This window comes from Bactrocera tryoni, chromosome 3 (assembly GCF_016617805.1).
Source record: "Bactrocera tryoni isolate S06 chromosome 3, CSIRO_BtryS06_freeze2, whole genome shotgun sequence".
Taxonomy (NCBI): Eukaryota; Metazoa; Arthropoda; class Insecta; order Diptera; family Tephritidae; genus Bactrocera; species Bactrocera tryoni.
Window position 1 is genome coordinate 77,658,299 of NC_052501.1, and position 21,916 is coordinate 77,680,214.

The 21,916-nt window shown below is 34.5% G+C and overlaps 1 protein-coding gene and 1 long non-coding RNA gene across 2 annotated transcripts; one reads left to right on the forward strand and one right to left on the reverse strand.

The window, feature by feature from the left end:
* Positions 1 to 1,221: 1,221 nt before the first annotated feature.
* Positions 1,222 to 20,462, forward strand: LOC120772785 (high mobility group protein Z). Its single transcript, XM_040101568.1, has 3 exons — positions 1,222 to 1,605; positions 18,388 to 18,626; positions 19,859 to 20,462. The coding sequence occupies exons 2-3, from the start codon at positions 18,474 to 18,476 to the stop codon at positions 20,042 to 20,044; spliced, it is 339 nt and encodes a 112-aa protein (XP_039957502.1). The 5' UTR covers positions 1,222 to 1,605; positions 18,388 to 18,473; the 3' UTR covers positions 20,045 to 20,462.
* On the reverse strand, positions 4,701 to 6,964 carry LOC120772786. The gene is made up of 2 exons (XR_005705095.1): positions 5,577 to 6,964; positions 4,701 to 5,485 (listed from the first exon to the last, which is right to left on the reverse strand). It is a non-coding gene; the product is annotated as an uncharacterized LOC120772786 (long non-coding RNA).
* Positions 20,463 to 21,916: the final 1,454 nt, after the last annotated feature.

Genomic DNA, 21,916 nt, shown 5'->3' on the forward strand with positions numbered 1-21,916 from the left:
AAAAAAAAAACAAAATTTATTATGTTAAAAATTAATTATTAATCTAAACAAAAATTGCTCAAAAAAATTTGCTGAATCAGCACATTTAGAGTTGCCATGTTGCAACAATCGCGTTATTACGCAGCCTCTCTTTATAATGGCTTCCTTGTACACTGCTCACTACCAGTACTAAACTGTATTATGTGCTTATTACATTGTTGTTATTGTAGCATATGCTTAATACAAAATGTCGTTCATATATGTAAATATGTATTGAAGTAGAAATCACAAAAATATGTAAGTTGTTATATACAAATGTATAAGCACATACAAATTCAAGTATTAACCAGAAGATGCTCCTGAGTATAGGATACAGTGGACTATTTCGAAATTATCCGCTTGTGAATTTCAAAAAATCGATTGTACGTATCCATATTTTTAATATGGATATGGAATATTTTAACTTAGTCTAATCGGCTCCCATAATCTTAAACTCGAAATGCCTCTTCTCAAACCGGGTGACTTGACCAGGAAACGATTGAAGATACTTTATAATATTTTTAATGACAACTATGAAAATTTTCACCACCCTAAAGTGTAAATTTTTTCACGAAAACCCCCTTTTTTGGTAAACGGATATCTAAAAGTATTCATCTAATTTAATAATAAATTTTCTTGTTTTTGGATTTGAGATAAGTATTTTAAACAGAAAAATTTTCAATTTATCGGAGGTCCTGCTGGAGATTCGCTACAGCATTAAGGCAATGCAATTTGCTCAAGCTCAAGCCTCTTCCACCTTAATACATAATTTTAACTTTGCATAACCGTTACAATGCCTAAAAACACTGTTGGCCTAAGCGGCTTTACACAGTATACAAACACTTTGCTTTGACATACTACTCAACACCGACCCTCAACCCCCGTTGTTTTTGCTCAGCGGGACCATCATTCGTACACTCGTTAAAAAGTTGTTTCTGTTGCTGTTTCCATTAGCTCGCTGCCTGACGGGCTTGTGCGGCTCTAATATAGCTGCTGCTTCTTCTTCAACACACGAAATACTGTACTTGCATACGGAGCGTTTTCATATGAACCCCCCACTACAGCCCACCAAACCCTCCGCCCAAATTTGGTTTTGCTGTGACGTTATATCGTCACTTCCCCTGTGAACCCGTTACTGCTACCTCAACGATTTTGTATATATATGCATATGCGAGTGCTCCCATACGTACGAACGTACATTGGCTGGCTGGGCTGGTGGTTGGCTGGTCATTTGACTGTGGTGTGATGAGTATTTCATTCGTTCGTATGCTCGTTCGTTTGCCTTCGTTGGTACTCTACTCAACTGGCTGGCCGTATGGCTGATACAATGACTTGCTATAGGCTGGCTGGTACTAGCAACGACTTTATACTAGCGAACTGGCGAACGAAACACTTGGTATCTGGTAAAGGCAAGCAAGCAAGCAAAACCAAAAACCGAAGGCAAACTCAACTAAACTGCATTGAATAAAATCTAAAGTGAACACGCAAGGCAAAACTACAAGGCAGCCATAGCCAGTGGAAGTATAGAAGAAATATTAAATTTTAGTGCGTGAATTCAAAACGAAATTACAGCGTTTTTTCCCACAGGTAAGTGAAAAGTGCTTTTCCAACATCGATTGAAAATTGTTCAAGGTGTTTAATTTTTATAAAACCGCACAAATTTGCTGCATTTTATTACATAAAAATTGCGAAAGAAAACGACCCAATTTGGCGTGGGTTTTCTATGAAATTTTCATACTCGCCGCCGTATTATATTGGAAGATTTCAACATGGACGGCGCTACTTGGCTAGGTGGCTGACTGGCGCGGGTTTGTTCGTTATACATACGAGTACCGTTGCTCGTTGATGGTGGCATTATATTCTCGTTTCTGATATATTCCGCTGTATTTTGTACTGTAAGAAAATTAAGCGCGCGCGTTTTTCATATTTTCCCATACAATGCTGAAAGAGACCGTTATTTTTTAAAAGCTACACGCGAAATTTAAAATATATTTTGAAAAGAAATGCAGCAAATATGTGAAGATTTTCTATAAATGTACATTGAAATATGTGGTTAATTACGTCGTATAAAAAAGTTTAGCTGTAAGATGGTGTGAGAGTATAGGTACTTGGGCGGTGTGGTGCAGTGCAGAGGGGGCTGCGCTGTACAAGAGGCTATACATACATACATACATACTGTGTGTGTGTACATATTTCACACATATGTACATATGTACTAGTATTGAATAGGGAGCGGGGGTAAGTGCGGTTAGGGACTAAGCGGTTATTGCGGAGGGCGGCTTAATGCAAGGGCGCGAGGGGCAATGCGACGACAACACGGACGAAAGCAATGTAGAGCGTTGATTGTTCACACCGGCAGCGTTAACGTCTACGTCTACGTCAACGTCAACGGCAATGTTTGCCTATCAACGAGGGCGCCACTTTGCAGCACAGCAAATGAAACGCAGGGGAAGAAGGCCAATAGCGGTGTTCTGGTTAGCACAGTTATACATACATACATATGTATGCTTATGTGTAGAGTTGCGTGGCGAGTAACCAACATGATTATTTAATAAACGGAAAGTGCGCGCGCGCGGGCCATGTATGGAGATACCACAATTCTCATGCCCCTTTTAGCTACATAATATTTAAATTTATTAATTTATTAACTAAGAATTTGCGAAATGGTGAAATTTGCAAAAAACAACGTTTCGCAGCGTTGTACGCCGAGCCAAACACTAGGAAGTAGCGACATTTTTATGAGCTGCTGCCGCCTTCGCCGCATTTATGCGCGCGCGGCGTACAAAAGTATGCTTTGAAGCCGCGCGTCGCTACACCAAAACACACACCAGTAAGTTCAAGAAGTGACGGGCGCGCGCATAAGCATAATATCTTAAACCTATACACACCAATCTGTTTATTGTGAATTTATTCCGAAAGGGTGAAAGCAAATCTGAAACAAAGCTCTGCGCTGATTTTCCTACGAATATCAATATGTATTACAATATGCTCACAGCTATGCTGCTATGCTGAGCCTCCCTCGATAACACCAGCGCGGCGCTCTTGCTCTAGTGGCGTTGCTACTTTTGTGGCTTTTATGCAAACGCACAAATACACTAATATTGGACTTAATCGCACAATTCAGACACACACAGCCATGCGAGCTGTTGAAAACAAAAGTACTCACACGCAGCGTGGTGACAGCGGCAGCAAAAGCGACGCTGACTAGTAACGCTGCGAAGCCTCGCCATTGAACGCTACTACAGTCGTGTCTCACGACTACTACCCATGCGTATGTAATTTTATGCTGAGTTGCGACAAAATTTACACAAATTCATAGTGCAACAATATGGACGCCACTGTCAGAAAACATGCGTTGTACGGCTATATTTCAATTTTATACGAGATACTTTGGGCGCGCAAATTTTTAGACGTACACACGAACCAACTACTGTTCCGGGGTATGAAAGTATGGTGTGTAGGAGTAGGTACTTCATGACAATACGCACTTCATTGTTAACACCGCCAAACAGTTAGTACTCCAGGCTAGCCAGCTCGAATGTGCATCTTACGATTGTAGTCCGGTCAAAGGGCAATAGAGTAATGCAATACATACTATGTATGTATATACATAGATATTAGTGCATATGCAATTTCAATGGCATCGTTTTCATTGTAAATCTACGTACCGATGAATTTTAATATTTGAATTGGTGTTTGCGCCACATGTGCGTACGTAATACCTTGTCTGGCGACCACATATGGGCTTAGTGTTAATTGATGCTAATATATCACCTTGACCTACATTCAATAGAATAGTAAACAGCGTGTAGATTCTAGTTTATATTGACATTTTATTTGCTGTATTTATTTATTTTATATTCAATCATGTAATTAAATATTTCATAAGTAATTGCGTGAAAAATATTTATTGTGTCATATTTACAAATTTGTATACATATCTATAGTATGTACATATGTATGTATATTTTTGATGTCCCGAAAAGTTGTTAGAGCTCTGTTGATATTCCGTAAAAAAATTGAATGTAACGATATGAGCTGTTATATTCGGTGGGATGCTATAAGGCCATCCCCTCTTGTTGGGAAATAAAGCCATATGGCTTTATAGCCGATGGCCTTATAGCACCTCACTGTTATATTCATATACATACATACATATGTATGTACATGGTGAGGTTAAAAACTTAACTTACTACTTACCAAACCAAATCGGGTTGGATTGAGCGTATAAAATCTTGGTCGGGTTGGATCGGCGAAATAATAACCCTTTAGCGCATAAAATCTAGGCCAGTTCTAACAGGGTGACAACATTCGGTCTGAAGCATAAACCAAAATTGCAGATTATGTCTTTTTCCTAATAGGAACATAATCTAAAATTGAAGATAAAAGTGTTTTTCCCCAGCAAGATAGGCACTTCAGCGGTCGGTAATCTTGAAGTATATTTTAACAAGAAAAACTTGCAATAAACTCAACAGTCGCACTGAGAACATTTAAAATTTTTTTTTAGTCATATCAATTTTCGAATAGCATAAGAAAGCTATTATCAATAGATCCATATCCATTTGCCGGATAGCATCAAAAAGCTGCCACCAATAGCAGGAATATCGTGTAAAATAAACCAAAAGATATGTGAATATTACAAAAGTAACATATAAGTAAGTAGATATTAAAAACACATAAAGTATAATCAAATTTGATCAAAACATATACCATATATTTAAGAAAAACTAGAATCTTACATTCCGCCGAAAAGTTTACACTACCGAATATTAACTCACATAGTATGTACTTACATATGTACATATGTGCATATTATGGACTAATTTAATCGATTTCCGTTAGCACTAATGTTAAAAAATAACAAATCTTCATGCAATTACTTAAAGCTATTAATGCACTTAAAAAACACACGCCACTAAGCGTTTGTGACACAAATTTCCTGAATATAATACTCATAAACCTCACAAGCCAAAGACTTTAAATTCCACATGTCGGCCAGTCCATTCGATGGATATGCTGAGTAATGCGCGCTTAGCCGGTATAAAATCATTAGCATGTGCTGCGCTCGAACTACCGGTACCGATGCCGGCAACTAATAAACAATCTCATGTGCATGCGTACTTCTCCACATTCCCACATACCTAGTACTGTATGCTGTAGTACATACTATGAACATGAATGCATGCGCTGGTAGAGATTTTCCCGCGATGGCTGACTAACTGGCTACTTACCTATCTGGTAGTCGACTGTCTGGTTGTTTACTTGGTTGCCTAAAATATATCGGCGACTCAAAAAACGATTGTACACTAACGTGTCAGGATATTGGAACGGTGTCAAAAAAAACTCACCAAGCATTTCATATGAACGACACACAGTGCAATGGCCGATTTTCATACGAAAATGTTAGCTTAATATGCACGCCACCAGTGTGATAAACGTCAACAGCTAACGACGAACGCGCAACGCACTGCAAGAGCAACGACGTATAGAAATATATATTTTTCTCATGCAGAGCCAAAACGCCACCCATTCGTGAGCATAACTAAGTATATACATACATGTATGTGGTGTTTATTCGTTCGTTTTGTCAATGAGTCGACAGCTGCTTGCTGAGTTTTCGGTACAGAGCATTATTTGCACGACGACGCTGTGGGACATTTGCCGCGTGAGGGTAGATAGGCGGTCGTCGAACGCTTCGTCTCATTCGATTCTATATAATACATGTAGATATGTATAGTGTATGCTATATGTGTATATATGTACATATGTAGATAGGTATTTGTGAGCTTTGTGCAAAATGTGCCTGTGTTTTTTATTGTTGCTATCTTTGCTTCAGTCAGCTCATTGCTGTAGCACAGTACTGTACTGTGGCGGCTGATTATACGACAGCTGTATGCGTTGCTGTTTGTTGTTTTTTATGTTAAACTGTTGTTGTTTGCAATGGTTATTGTTGTTGTTATTAATATTAACCAGCCTGCTCGCTGGCGCACATATTTGTTCGTTAACTCATGCCGCCGCCTTGCCCCACCACTGCAATCCAGTACCCCGCCAAAATTCACATAGTACCCCTCAAATGACTACCATTTCTCACACCACGAATCAACCGTTTTTGTATACGATCGAGCGAAATCTACTTACTTTACTGGCACTGCCTGCCTGCCTGCCTGCTTGTATCTACACCAGTCGTAGAGTACAGCCAACAAGCCAGTCAAAGCAGTCACAATGTCAATTTGTCGGGTTGTTCGGTGCATCAGACGCTCGGCGAGACCGCCAGTCAGTCAGTCAGTCAGCCAGCCGGTTCGCCATTTCGATTTAGCAGTGGTGCTTTGCTCTACAATCGCCTTTACCACGAGTTGAATTGAGTTGAAATATGTACTTATATCGAAATCAGTCAGCAGCGCTACAAATGTACGTTTACATACAGACGTACATCTATGTAAATTTGTTTGCCGTATTCGTATGGCCGTTCGTTAGTTCACCGGCTTGCTGGTTCGTTAGCTCGTTCGTATGGCAGCCATATTAAAAGCAGCCAAAGGCAGGCCAGCTATATCGCACAACCATGTCAGCTATACTTTTGCTTTGCCGGTGCTGTTGTTGCAGCTGCCACTACTAATATCGACGCTGCTGCTCTTGTCTTGATGGCCTCTCTACATGTAAATATGTATTAGTATAGTATGTCACTTCTCCTCTATAGTCGCTATAGACGCTGGTTGTCAGCACGTACATGTTCGTATGTTTGCATAACTAAATGTATGTGAAAGTGTATTTGCGTTATATCTGCTGCCGGCCCGTACGCCTAGTGGCAACTGCTTACATACAGACATGCACGAAGTCTCTGCTGGCCTGTGTAGTGGTTGCTTTTTGACTCGACTCAACTGTGTATTGCTGTGTAGCTGCTTGTTCTTCTTGCTGCCGCAGTACACAAGGCACGCAGGCAGGCAGGCAGCCAGCCAGCCAGGCAAGGCAGCCCAAATGTATGTACCTATGCAGAATCGTTTAATGTCGTCGACAACGACAACGGCAAAGGCAGCAGGGCAATCAGCAGCAATCAGAGTAGTAGCAATAGCCGCAGTAGCAGCAGTGTATAAAATTTTCTTCGCTGTTCATATAAACCCAAGCACAGCGCAGCCAAAGCAAGGCAAACCAAAGTATTTTGTATTTCATACTGTATTCGTTAATGCTTCGTTCTGTGTGAGAATCGACTCAACGACTCAGCTAACAAGCAAGCCAGAGCCATACAGCGCCATAAAGTGATAATAGCGTCGAAGTAGCAACGTACGCCAGCCAGCTAGCGAAGCAACGACGAAGAAATCAACCACTGTGGTGGCCTGCATATACTCGCTGTGTTCAAGTGTATTTTCTACTACTGCTGTATTACTGGCGCTGCTGCTGCTGCTACGTATTCATATCGCCAGTACCAAAGGCAGTACGAAAGTCTCCTAAGCCACCGTGGGCACAGTACGTTTTGTCGTTTTGATCTCAACGCTAGGCGAACACACGCAGTGCTTCAAGTGAGTTTTTTTTTTCAACACTGAAAATTTCACAAGTTTTATCATTTTATATATATAACTGTAGAGTATTTTGTGTCATTGTGGTTGGTTAAAAATTATTTGCAATTTATTTAAACAAATTAAGAAGTTAAGTAGAAAGTGTGGTGTACTAAATTTAAGTGCAATTAAAGTTATTTGTTACACTGTGCGCCAATAATACATACTATAGCTACTATATATTCATATGTTGGCAAGCAATGAGCAGCAACGCGTTCATCTGTACTGACTGTATAGCGTTTGTGCTAAAACTAGGCATGTGCACATACATATGTACATACATTAAACTATGAAATTTAGTATATTGAAAAGCATTAACGGTTTTGTAATATTCTAATAAATTGAAAATGTCAGGAAGAGTGCATGGCAAGTTAGAAGGCTAATTTTGCACTTAATTTCGTATGTATCTATGTATGTATGTGTGTATGCATGTATGTAAATATTTATCTATCTAAGTAAAATTTACATGCATACAGCCTGGCACATTTCTCGCCGAGTTTTATGCAAAAACAGCACATATTTGTTGCAACAGTGCGTTGGAAACGAAAGTATCGCTTACAATGGCAATTGCACAGATTCCAATCACCATATTGGCGCAATGGCGCTATCGTTAACAACAAAAGTATAAACAGATTTGAATTAATGCGCACAGTTGTTTGGTAAAAAAAACAAATACGTTTAAGCAAATCACAAAATTTGAAAAAATTTTGAAAATTAGGAAAACATGTACACACATACATACATATGTATGTACAAACAGTAGGTACATACTAAATATACACAAAAAATTAAATTTAAATTACATATTGGAAAATAATTGTGAATACAAATTATTGAAAAATAAATAATTTAAAAATCTGTTATAATATTGAAAAATATATAGGAATATTAAAAATAAATAAAAAAAATTAACTGAAATATTGAAAATTGGTTACTAAAAAATTTATTAAAAAATAATAATTAAAAATGAGTCAAACTCATGACAAAGAAATACTAAAAAAATTAAAAAAATAATGAGAAATAAATACTAAAATTCTGTTATAATATTAATAAAGATACATATGTACATATGTATGTATATGAAAAACTAATTATTAAAATATTAAAAAATAAATAATATAATAAAAATTAACTAAAATATTGAAAAGTAATTACTAAAAAATTAACCAAAATAAATACATAAAACTTTGTAAAACAAATACCAAAAAAATCTGTTGTATTGAAAAGATATACAAAAAAATTTAGAAAATTTAAAAAATAAATACTACAAATATTAATAAAAAATTGAAAAATAAAAACTAAAAGAGAGCTAAAATAATCAAAATTAAACACTAAAATATAATTTATTTCAATATTGGAATTTAAAAATTATGCCAAAGATTTGTGTGATTATACACGTAATACAAACTTACCGGGCTTGGTGCGACTTTTCGATTACTAGCTAGATACTTGTATAATATAATAAATATACATTTTGTATTGTTATTGTAAGATGAACTTAAATGTTCATAAATTTATAAAAATAAATTTAATAAAAAAATATTTAGTAAAAAAACAATATTTAATAAAAAAAAAAAAATAAAAAAATTAATGCATTTAGTAAAAATAAAGGCTAAAGGCTTTAAAATAAAAATAATAAAAATATTCTGTAAGTCCTTTTTACCCAAAATAATATTTAGTCTAAATAACAGAAAATATTTCAACATATATACAATATAATTAATTCAAATAAATTAATAAACAATTTCACACAAAATACTAAAATTCTTCGGATTTTTATAACATTATTGTACACACAATTTGCGGTTGTTATGAAGACCACAGCTACCGTTGGCAGCGATCCACATTGATTTTATAACCACAAAATTTTTATTGACTAAATATTGATTACAAATTACACAAACAATCAATATGCAAACACAAAAAGTTATTTTTATCTACTAACAAAAATCTTATCGTAAAAGATTTCATCAAATAAATCACTGTTGTAGATAATAAACTAAACAAACAAATTTAAGAATATTGAAGGTCAAAAAATAAACAAAAAGTTGAAAATTTCAACACAAATTTTATTAAATGCAACACTGCGCAGCAATTTTCCTTATTTGCTTGCATTAAATATATATAAAAAAAATAGTGGATCCGGCCACGCGTTGCTTGTGGTATACATTTTATACGATTATTCATATAATAAGCTATTCAATATAGTGAAAATATCTATCCTATCTTCTAAGTCGGCTCCAACTGGACACAGTGTGCTAAATTTTGCTAAAATCGGTTCAATAGTTTAGAAGTCCATCGCGACACGTAATTTTAATATATAAATATAATATAATTTCTATTTTAAATTCGAATTAATTGCATAGCTAATGCTGATTAGCTTGTTGACCGCAAACAAAATTCCATAAAAAATATTTAGATATTGTTTAACAGCTGAACACCATCTAAAAACCGCCAATTATAAATATTTATTAAGATATGCTTATAAAGTGATGCACTATCAGCAAATAAAACACAATTCCTTAAATATATCATGAAGTCGTCAACATGTGCTACCACAAAGCACTCTTCAACATTTGTAGAAATGGCGCCAAAAATTGTTTACCATTGTATGTGTGTACCGAAAATTTCGTCTGTATAGAATACAATCGTGTACACGAAGATCTCGCATACCTTTTCCACTACCATGACTCAATCTCAATTGGTACCGACAAATACCTACTGTATATTTACAACCCATATGTGTTTGCTTCTTCTTGCGCTTTTATGTATGTATAAAACATAATGGTTAAAATACGTTTTGATACACTTTAGAATGCGTGTCACCGTCATTAAAGTTTTAATTTTAGAAGTGTTAAATATTTCATCAGTTAAAAGCTAAATATAACAAGTTTTTTGATAAAAATGGCTAACAATTCAGGGTTGATGAGTTTTAGCTGTAAAATAAGCGGAAAATTTAATTGTAAAAAGTGGCACAACTTGATAAAAAACATTATTTTTTACCATTAAATTGTTTGCATTACCGTCTTATTTGTTCCTTATCGTTACACTTAATTGACACCGTAAATAGGTACATATTTTCAAACGTTCTTCAAGCAAAAACCTAAGTTAATAAATGCTTTGAATTAATGAATTTGCGCACGTGTAAAATCATACACATGTTTTTCTAGCAATAATTATTTTTAGCATTATGCCTAACAGGCCTTTTGTTAATTAAGAACTGCATAAACAACTGCTTTGCTGCATTATGGTAGGAACACTTAGCGAGTGCTGTGATGTTTAAGCGATTTATTTTTGTAAGGAAACTAATATTGTTGTTATTTTGTTGTTGTGGTAGCAGCATAAAACATTGCCCAAATAATTTTTGGAAAATAGTTTCAGTAGGCATAATTTAGCAGACTGTTTTTGCTGTCATAGAACCGATTGACATGTGAATGACAAGGTAACAACACAAGTAATGGACTTTCACGTAAACCGCTCATGTTAATATAAGATATACATACATACTGCTATACATCTGTATTTTTACAACTATTTGTTATCTCTTTCGACATATCTGCCGATAATGCTTAAAATTTCACAATTCGAATTCAAAAACATAAAATAGTTTAAAAGTAAAGCCGCGTGTAATGACAAGTGCCACACAAGCGCTGACACAAAGTTACGCTCTTAAAAAAATTCGTTATATGAGCAGGAGTAGACTTTGTGCCGCTTAAACGCTCACTCACTTTTCATAACGTAAGCATATTTTTTTCCTTAAGCTAAACACTTTTCCCTCCGCAGCGTTTGCTTTTTGTTTGCGCAAATATCGCAGCGATTGCTCGGCGATCACGTTCGCCATATTGAAGTATAGACAAACACATGTACATATGTACATATATACACACGTTGCAGGTTTACATACACTTAACTGTATCTATGTGTGTACATTGTTTTTGAAACTGTGAATGTTGTGTTAAAAGGGGGTGTGCACTGTGTGGTATTTTGCGCGCCATTACCACTTATTCACCACACTAACACCGACTACCCCGCAAAGTGCTTGCGGTGTATATTAAATATGCGCAAATTGTTTTTCAAATCGACGCTTTTTCTGTTCTATACGACGTATACTCAGCGAAGTGTATCTGTTTATTCAGCGATCGTGTATTTTGTGAACCATTATCGCTCGTTGACTGATTCTTATATAGCACTCGTTGCATGCGCGCATACACTTTATAGTGAAATTACATGTACTTTTCATATACATACATAGTATGTATGTACCTATGAATGTATATACACTTTTTCGCGTTATATTTATTTTGGAGAGTTTGAGTCAAGTCACTTTGTAGAGTGTTATCGCGGTTATGTCAATTTTTTATTATTTGCTGTCAATCTTTATATACACTTATCGCTATTTTTTGTTTGTTGGCGTAAGTGAAGTCAGGTTAGTAATGGCAAGTTATGAGTGTAAGGTGATGACTATAAGGCCCTACAGCAAAAATATGAAATATGAAAGCTTATAAGGTAGCAGGGCTGCCACGTGACTTTTATGTACAGATCGCTTTAAATGAAAGCTATATAGCAAAAGTTAATTTATTATTAATTTTTCATATGCTATAGAATACTTATACTAATGTATGTATGTACATACATATGTATTTCTTAGAGTTACTAAAAGCTTTAAAAAATCGATTTTTTTATTTGAAAATATTAAATGAAACTTAAAATCTTACCTTTCCACACTATATCGTATGACACAATGTGATTGGTAGCACTGAAGATATACGACTGCTACGACATCTAAAATACGAAAAGACTTTTTCGACTACCCAATATAATAGTATTTTTCCATTTAAAACCACATCAAACTAACCTAGTATTTGTATGAAACACTAGTGAAAATGATTTCACCACCAATAGCAGGTTTAAAGAAATATTAACTTGCAATATTTTCTACAAAACCAAAAATAAAAGTGAAATTTGACTGCACCGAAGCCATAGAAGCCTTTACAGGTGCTGCTTTGGTCAGTTTTTAAGGCGGCTATATGCTGTAGTGATCCGATCTGAACAATTTGTGCGGAAATTGTAGCTTTACCGTGTACAATACTATATGCCGAATAACATAAAGATCATTTGTCAAATAAAAAAACTTTCTGTACCATATTCATACATAGTATGTTTATTTATACAAAATAAAATAAATAATAAATAAATAATCTCACCTAACCTCACATACATATGTATGTACTCCAACGTTCAAAATACGCATTGTCGTAAAATGAAACATCAACGTTCGCTTTATACTCAACTACGTTTATTTCAAATAAATTGTCTGACTGCTATTGCAACGATATCTTTTAGTATCTAAGCATATGCTAGTAGCCTGCCAGTTTCTTCAATGCATTTTACCAACAAAGAAACATTTTACACTTTCAACTTTGCCTTTCTGCATACAGAAATTCAAAGCAAGTCAAATAATAACTCACACCAAAACTGAATGCTACGTGTAACTCCTTTAAGTATTGCATTTGTGCTGTGCTTGAGAAAATTTTTCCTGAAGCAAACGCTTTCAGATATTTGAATAACTTTTCTTGCATACATACTTGCATATATACATACATACATACATACATTTGTATGATTGCTTGTGGTTGTATGTGTTGATGAGTCGACTTTTAGGCGAGTAACCCTCAGCTGTCTGCTTGACTGCCTGCGAATGGTTTGGCTGTCGTGAAACATATCAATAGAAAAACGGACTCAGCCGCCATTAAACCGCAAATATTACAACTTTGTAGTTAAGAAACTTTTTTCATTGCAATTACATTTTTCTGCAAGTATTTATTTTGCAATAGGAGTCTGCAGCTAGTTTGTATAATATACCATGCATACATACATAGCTGCTTGTATGTATCTATATTTAAATGCTGCTTAAACATGAGATGATATTGCAAATAATATAAATAATATTATAACATGCGATAAATTCATATATTAAATGCAACTACCAACTTATAGCAAGCCTTAATTGTGCGACATGGCGTATGAGTAATGTGCCTGCTAATGGTAGAGGAGTTCATTTGCATGGCAGTATGTAACGTCAGGGCGAGCATGCGCAGCTAAATAACATGTGAAGAAAATTTAGTACAAAATTTAGCACCAAACTTAACTTAACACCCAAGTGCGTATGTCCGTAAGTTGGTATATGGCTGCAAGCATGCTTTTGCGTGCTCTATTGCGCATAACTGTACCTCGCTAAGCGTTAAACAAAAGTAGTCAGCATTAAATGTGCGCACAGACACAAACGCGAAAAACATTTTATCAGCATTTATTTAGTATTTTTGGTAATTATAAAAACTTCTCAAAAACAAAAAATTAATTTAAATAATTAGAAAACCAAACAAAATTAAAAAAATTAAAAAAAATCTTAAAATTAAATAAAAATTAATAAAATTGAAAAAATTACTGAAACTAAAAAAAAAAAAATTATAAAATTAAAAAAAAATTATAACATTTAAAAAAATTTAAAATTAAAAAATTAAATTCAGTAAAATAAAAAATATAAAATTAAAAAAAAAATTAATAAAATAAAAAAATATAAAATTAAAAAAAAAAAATTAATAAAATAAAAAAAAATAGACAAGAAATTTTAAAATATTAACAACGGCTGAGAAGCAAGTAGACGGCGTGCAATTACACCCACTGTATACAAATATTGCTTGCTTGTGATACTCGCAAGGGAAAGGAATTACACAATTTTATGAGTGCTATGCATGTATTGTGTGTTTGGCTGTACTGCAAGCAAAGAAAAAAATTGTAACCACTGCAACTACAACAACAAACATCGAGTTAGTTGCTGGTGTTAGTGAAGACGTGGCCGACAGCTTGGAAGCGCGCATACATATCCGTATGTATGCATGTATTTAAACTGTATTTTTATGTTTTAGAGAAAAAAACACTCAAACGTCGTCATTTAAATACATATCTACTTGTAGGCGCTTGCATAACTACATGCTCACATATTTTTCCAGTATTCGCATGTATGTATGTAAGGCTGAGCGCCAAAGAGATACCTACTCATTGAAACGCATATCGTATATGTATGTATGTATGAACATAAATATATGTATGTATGTGTATGTATGCATATGGCCGAATAAATTGTGCTCGCATACAAAAGCATAGAAGCAACTGTCCACTGCGCAAATCCCTGCAAAAGTATCTACCCCAAAATGCTGGCATTGCGCACAAGCTCAAAATCTCCAACGCCAACACACAACAGCCATAGCAAATCCATAATCAGCACACAGCACCAACACCAACACCAATGCCGATGCGCACAAATACAACCGCAAGCACTCACATATACATTTGCACACACACATACATACATACACACACCTACAACCAACGGGCAGAGCCAACTCAACAGCTAGGCTACGCTACGTTTGCTTTTGCTGCTCTGCCGCCTCTGGTTCTTTACCCATTTCAGCACACGCAGGCGTATGAGTGACACGACGACGACAAGCATGACGCGTCGCGACAACTACGAATATGTACGACGACAGTCACTAGCATTGTTTCTGTTCTGTGTGTACGATTCGTCAGTATAACAATGACGCTGGCAGCACACACACATAACGCGCGGCAGCGACAGCGCCGACCTCAAACTGACTGGACGTTGACGTCGCGCAGTCGACGTTGGCGCTGCCAGCCTTTATGAGCTTATGCCACTACAGATGCACACTTATATGCGAACAAATACACAGATACCGCTACTTGCGTTTATATGTATGAATATGTGTGAATGTTTATGGGTTTGCGTTAGTGTGCGTATGTTTTTGTGTGCCATATTTGACAATTTATTGTTGCTATTCATGATAATTTGTTGCTGCCGTTGTTGGCTGAATAACTTTATTGTATGCATGTGTTGATTGCTATGTCATTTTGCTCGCTCGCTACTCACCTCGGTTTGTAAGGCGGCATAAAATGTTTTTAGTGTAATATTTTGGCGTGAAATGTGGGGAAATGTAATCAAAAGGGCGCACACACTAGATTTGATGGCATGAAGTGGCCGATATGCTAAATTTTTTTATGAAAAATTAAATATTATTTAATACATTTATGTATATGGGCATGCATGCATGCATGATGTGTAGAATTTTAAAAGCATCTTTAATCTAATCTATAACCAAATTAGATAAGATTAGACCGAATACACAAAACAACACGCAATGGTCATGTTAAATTCTTTTATTATGTTAAAATTAAAATACACAATAAATATACATAGTATGTACATATGTATGTATGTGTATACATATGTATGTACTTGTGTACATAGTACATACATTATACATAATAAATATTATTCCTATTTGTTACCCAATATGAAAATTCAAAACTCAAGTAAAATTTAGCAATTAAAATTAATATTAAAGAAATATTTGGGAAACACTGCTTACGGTATATTAGCCTTTGTTTCTTTGTTTTGTTATTGGTAATATTACTCATATGCAAAAAAAAATACTCGAAAACTACCGCAGTAAGAAGAATTCTGTGATTTACGCAGTAGAATTATTGGCGTGTTCTTTGAGAAATATTCATTAATTATTTTATTTCAGTGTAATCAATAGTTCACTGACTATATAGTGTTTCATTTTACCTGGACTATATGTGCATTCCATCATTAGTTACACATAGCTGTAACGTTGTAAACATCCATACATACATAAATGTATACATACATACGTACATATGTACATACTATGTACATACATGCATACATACATATTTACATATGTATGTACATATGTACATATACATATACATATGTACATATGTACATACATACTAGGGTGGGTCGATTCCGGACTTTTTTCGATTCGGGATTTCTAATAGTGCGGAAAAGTTGCCTTAGTACTTCCTGATTCCAATGCAACTTTTTGTTTTGAGATCGGATTGCATCTTCAACCCCAACTCCGGCCTTGAAATTTCGGAAATTCGCCTAAAATCGTGAAATTGTCTACCTAGCGCCTGAAATACGCATCTCATGGCAAAATGTATAAAACAAAAGTTATTTGTCACGTCAATTGCCTCCGAAATGGTATACGTGATCATGGCAGTAGGACGAACCGTTCCCGAGATACGAGCGTAAAGGCGGCGCGCCACAGCGCAAGGTGAAAATTGTTGCAGCTCTCAGCTAACCTGTATTGGTCACCCAGAACCCACCGCGTGGAGGTGGCTGCTCTTCGGGTTCCTCCCAAGCCCAACCCAACCAACCAACCATATGTCAGGCTTGTTTTAGTCTGAATCTGTGTCAAATTTATTGATAAAATCAGATTTTGTACTAAACTTTGGCACTTGTTGCCTAGATTTCAGTGTAGAGCGTATAAAACGATCACGAGATTGGGGGGCCAATAACTTTAGAAGATGCCTCTGTCACCAGTTTGACGGTTCTCTCGACTTCCACGGTGTGAGAGGGGAATTCACTAAATTTCCATACCTCTGCAGTCTCTCCCGACAGCCCTTTTATGAGTTCTTCGTTAGAAACTGAACAAAAAACTGGTGGAACTCAGCTTTGGCACTTTATTACATCTAACCCTTCCATTTACAGTGTCAGACTCTGCTTCTCTGGCTGCCAGAAGACGGTCAAGGGCCAACTTTCTGACTTCTATCCGTTCGTCAGTCAAAGCATTCTGTTGAATGGATGAATCGACAACTTTGCGCAGTTTAGCAGGTAAGTATCTCGACCTTTGAATTGCAGCATAGAGATGGCGCGAACATACATACATATATACATATGTACATACATACCTACCTATACATACATACATACATATATTTATTTGCAACACTATGTAAAGGACGCCCTGTTGGAAATTTGATTGCTATGTTTACATAGCTTTTAACTGGATACTTGCCTGCTCGATTTGATTAATAAAAGCTGGGAAGTTATGTATGTAAATATGTATGTACACTCGAGGCCACGCAAACCTTACCACTATACTTTCTTAAATTGTTTTTCGAACTTTTCCGTTCGTTCGGGAATTTCTGCAATATTGTTTTTTTTTTTAATTGTAAAAATAGCCGTCTTTCAAAAATCAATTCTTCCGGATCAATATTTTTCTATTCCTAAATTGAGCTTACACCAGGTTTATATGTACATACATACGTTATGTGAATACAAAAAGACATACATACATACATAAGTGTGTACATATATTTGATTGTGTCTCAATACAGCACACTCCTAGCGATAGCAATGCATCTTTTATGATTACAATAACACAATGAATCAAATGTATTAAAGTAATTATAGGGTTAAATAATTGTGATTGCATATACATACATACATGCATACTTAAGTATGCAAACACTTACAAAAGTACATATAAATAATTAAAATAATATAATATTCATGTGTACGTGATTGATTATAAATACATAACTATGCATGTGTGTGCATATATTTACCTAAGTATATACATACATACGTATCACATGTATTTTTGGGTAGCTAATTAGGTAACTACGAAAACTCTATTGAACAAAAGTATATTATATGCCATCACATAAGGGTTTAATGACTATACAGCTACTAAATGCCTATTTGTATACTATATATATATGTACCTATGTACATATGTACATACATACATGTAATGATAAATACTTTATGTATACTTTTGTACACAAATGCACCCGCGCCTACATTTAACTACTTGCGTATACACAAGCAAAAGCCATAAAAAGCACAATCCTTGTAACTATTAACACTATTCATATACATAAATACATATGCACTCAAAATTAATTAATAAAATCTGTTCTTTTCTTACAGTTGAAATTGCCAATTTGCCGATTAGCTGTGCTAATAATCTGTACTAAACGTTTCAAATTTGAACAATCCCAACAAATATTCAAAATATGGCCGGTGAACGTCCAAAGCGTCCTCTGTCAGCTTATATGCTGTGGCTGAATGAGAATCGTGAGCAAATCAAGAAAGATAATCCCGGCAGCAAAGTCACAGATATTGCCAAACGTGGTGGTGAATTATGGCGTGGAATGAAAGACAAATCTGTAAGTTTAAAAAAAATCAAATAATGTACTAAACGACGACCCCCAGCGGGTTAGGGGGCGGTAGAATTTACCCGCGGTAAGGTATGCCTGTCGTAAGAGGCGACTAAAATCCAAAACAGGTGTATCTCGACGGCTAAATGGTGATATCGCCAAATATTGCCATTTTTAGCGTCGTCTACTGCCTGGGCACATATACATTGATTATAAGGTGAGGCCGAGCTCCAAAGATACTACTTCACATGGAACATGCTTGAGTGTCAACGTTATGCTTAAGCATAAGTTGGCCCCATGACCAATAACAGTAGTATAAGGATTGCTCTATTATTCACATACTTCATTGTAGTGCAAAAAAAAACAAAGAGGAAAATACAGATTGATTGCAGGGCATTTTGAACAAGTTAGATAGATATGACAAAAATATGAAGAAGATGAAGTTCAACCAATTTTTAGTACCAGTCAGAATATATATAGGGCAGCCAGGGACCTAATTCGATGAGAACAGTTGGTATGAAACAGATTCACAAATATATAGCATTGATATAAATCAATTGAGTCAGTCAGAATAAATATGTTCTAAGGTTAAATAGAAGATCTGATATTCGTTTAATTTTTAGTGCGTCAACACGTGAAAAAGAAAACAGAATTTTGAAGAGTAGAACCGTCAGAGTAGATCTGAACAGGTACAGGAGTATTCAAAACAGAGGATACACCGAGGTCACGGACTCGGTGTAAAGAGTTTATTTTGTGGTTCGCAGGGAAAACACGACTGCGTGTAATAGTTACCATAAATAAAGCGAGGGAGCTTTTCGCCAAAAAAGCTATATTAACATATAACAAGCTAATGTAAAATCCAAAAAAAAAAGAAAAAATTATAAAAAACGTAAAAAAAAATAAAAAATAAGAAAAAACAAAAAACAAAAAAAAAACTATAAAACAATACGAAAAAACAAAGAAAAAAATAAAAAAAAGGAATTCCAAACATTGGGCGCACAGAATGAACAACAACATATTCTGCAGCGCTCAAAACAATTGACAATTCTCGCGAGATGTCACAACAAAAGGGTTCGGTGTAATGGTGTCAAGTTTACAAATTGCTTGTTTATCATTGCATAACATCTATGGACCCGACAAAACAAACACCAAAAAAATTATTATTATTAATTAAAATTTATATAATTTAAATTTGCATACACATAAACTAAACGCTTGTCTTTTCATTTCGCTATCAACAGGAATGGGAACAGAAAGCAATGAAAATGAAGGAAGAGTACAACAAGGCCGTCAAAGAGTATGAGGCCAACGGCGGCACAGACACCGGTGCTGCCAAGAAGCGGAAAGGCAAGCCCGCCGCGAAGCCCATTAAGAAGACAAAGAAGAAAGATACATCCGATGAAGAAGAAGAGGATGAGAGTGACTAAGCGCTGGCGCGCTTGCAAGTTACTGGCGTTTAGCGGAGTGACGAAAACTTAAACTATAAGTTTTAAATATTTTATTAAAGTAATTTTAAGTGGCATATACAAATGTATGTATACATATTTACGGATGACATTGATGGGTAACTTTAGTTATACATACATACAAATATATGCACTCAACAAAACAAAAACAAGAAAGAAAATACAAAAAAAAATATACAAAAAAGAAAAAAAAACTTTACTTAAAATAAAATAGCCGTAAAATTAATACAAGTACATAAAGTTTCCAGTTTTTAAAACGTTACAAATACGAAAAACCACATAAGAGGAAAACAAATAGCAAAACATTTTTGTATTCCTTCCAACTGAGTTAATTTTCTCATTTTGATTTTCCTTCAAATGATTTCCTACTATATATTTTTTAGTATGGTATACTTTAATTTTATATTGTAAAATATAAATTAATTATGTATTAGATAATCATGCGATTTTTCTTGCATGTGCATACATTTATATGTAGTGAAAACTTGACATGTTTATACGGTAGTCGAGAAAGTATTTTCGTATTTTGTCAATAGTTGTCGTTGCAATCGTATTTCTCCAGTGCTACCAATGACATTGTGTCATACCATATAGTGTTGGAAAGATGAGAGTTTAAACTTCCTTTAACCAAAAAAAATTAAATTCGGGGAAGTTGAAAAAAAAGTTACAGCTATTCTGAAAAGAGTGAAAATATTGCAGAAATTCGCTATATTTTAAATTTTTTTTTTTATAAAAAAAGGGAAAAATGCAACGCAAAGCCACCAATGAAATTTGTGAAGTTTACGGAGACGATGCTGTATCAGTTCATCTAGCACAACGATTCGCTCGCTTCCGTTCTGAAAATTTCGATGTGAAAAATGCACCTCACTCTGATCGACCTATCTTTGAAAAAGTCAATGCGATTCTTTGCTGAAACGAATAAGACTTTTTCGACTACCCTATATTTATATTTTAAAAATATAAATTTTCTTATCTACTGCTAACTATATACCACAATGATCGCTGTTTTCTGACTAAATATTTTTTTTTATCTAGTTAATATTTAAAAGCAACTCTCCTTTCATTTTTCACATTTTACTGTAAGTTCGTTTTAGTTATGTTTTGTAAATTTACTTGATGTAATGTGAAACTTACAAAACCAGTAATAAAAAACAAAATGAAATAAACAAAATATATATAAAAAAATAAACTAAAGACATTTAACTTATTGTGTATTTTCATATAAGCGTGGAAAATATAAAAATTTCAGGCAAGCATTGATACAACAAAAAAAAAACAAAAATTTAGTGTATTGTATATGCGAAATGAAAAGCAGCAAACAAAAAGTTATACAGAGACACATAAACACGTGCATACAAAATTATCTGGAAATGGACTTATTAAGGTGTAGACAAGTTTTTAGAAAAAGCAAAAAAAAAAAATTTTCATATTTGTCTTTTTGCAAATTTTGTTGCAAATAATTCATATAACAAATGTATGTATATTGAAATCAACACAGCAACATTATAAGAATATTTTTAAATTAAAGTTCATAATTAAACAAATATTAATATTTAAGCAAATATTTAAAGCAAAATCTTGAACCAATCAATACAAATCAGAGAAAAGATGATAGTTCATGAATTTAATATATTGAGAAAGATATATATATATATATATATATATATAAATAAATGTAGATTTGAGCTAGAAATTGAAAAAAGAAAAAAGTAAATAAATATTAAAATGTATTAATTCACAAAAAATTCAAGTTTTTCATATTAACGCGCCAATATTATTAATTTTATATATTAATTTCGGGACTATTTAGTCGAATTGTTGACAGAATTCAAT

Bases quoted from the DNA above. Each gene is read 5' to 3' on its own strand.
- LOC120772785 (XM_040101568.1), top strand. From the start codon at position 18,474: ATGGCCGGTGAACGTCCAAAGCGTCCTCTGTCAGCTTATATGCTGTGG. The intron at 18,627-19,858 runs GTAAGTTTAAAA...CGCTATCAACAG, and splicing joins GTGGAATGAAAGACAAATCT to GAATGGGAACAGAAAGCAAT.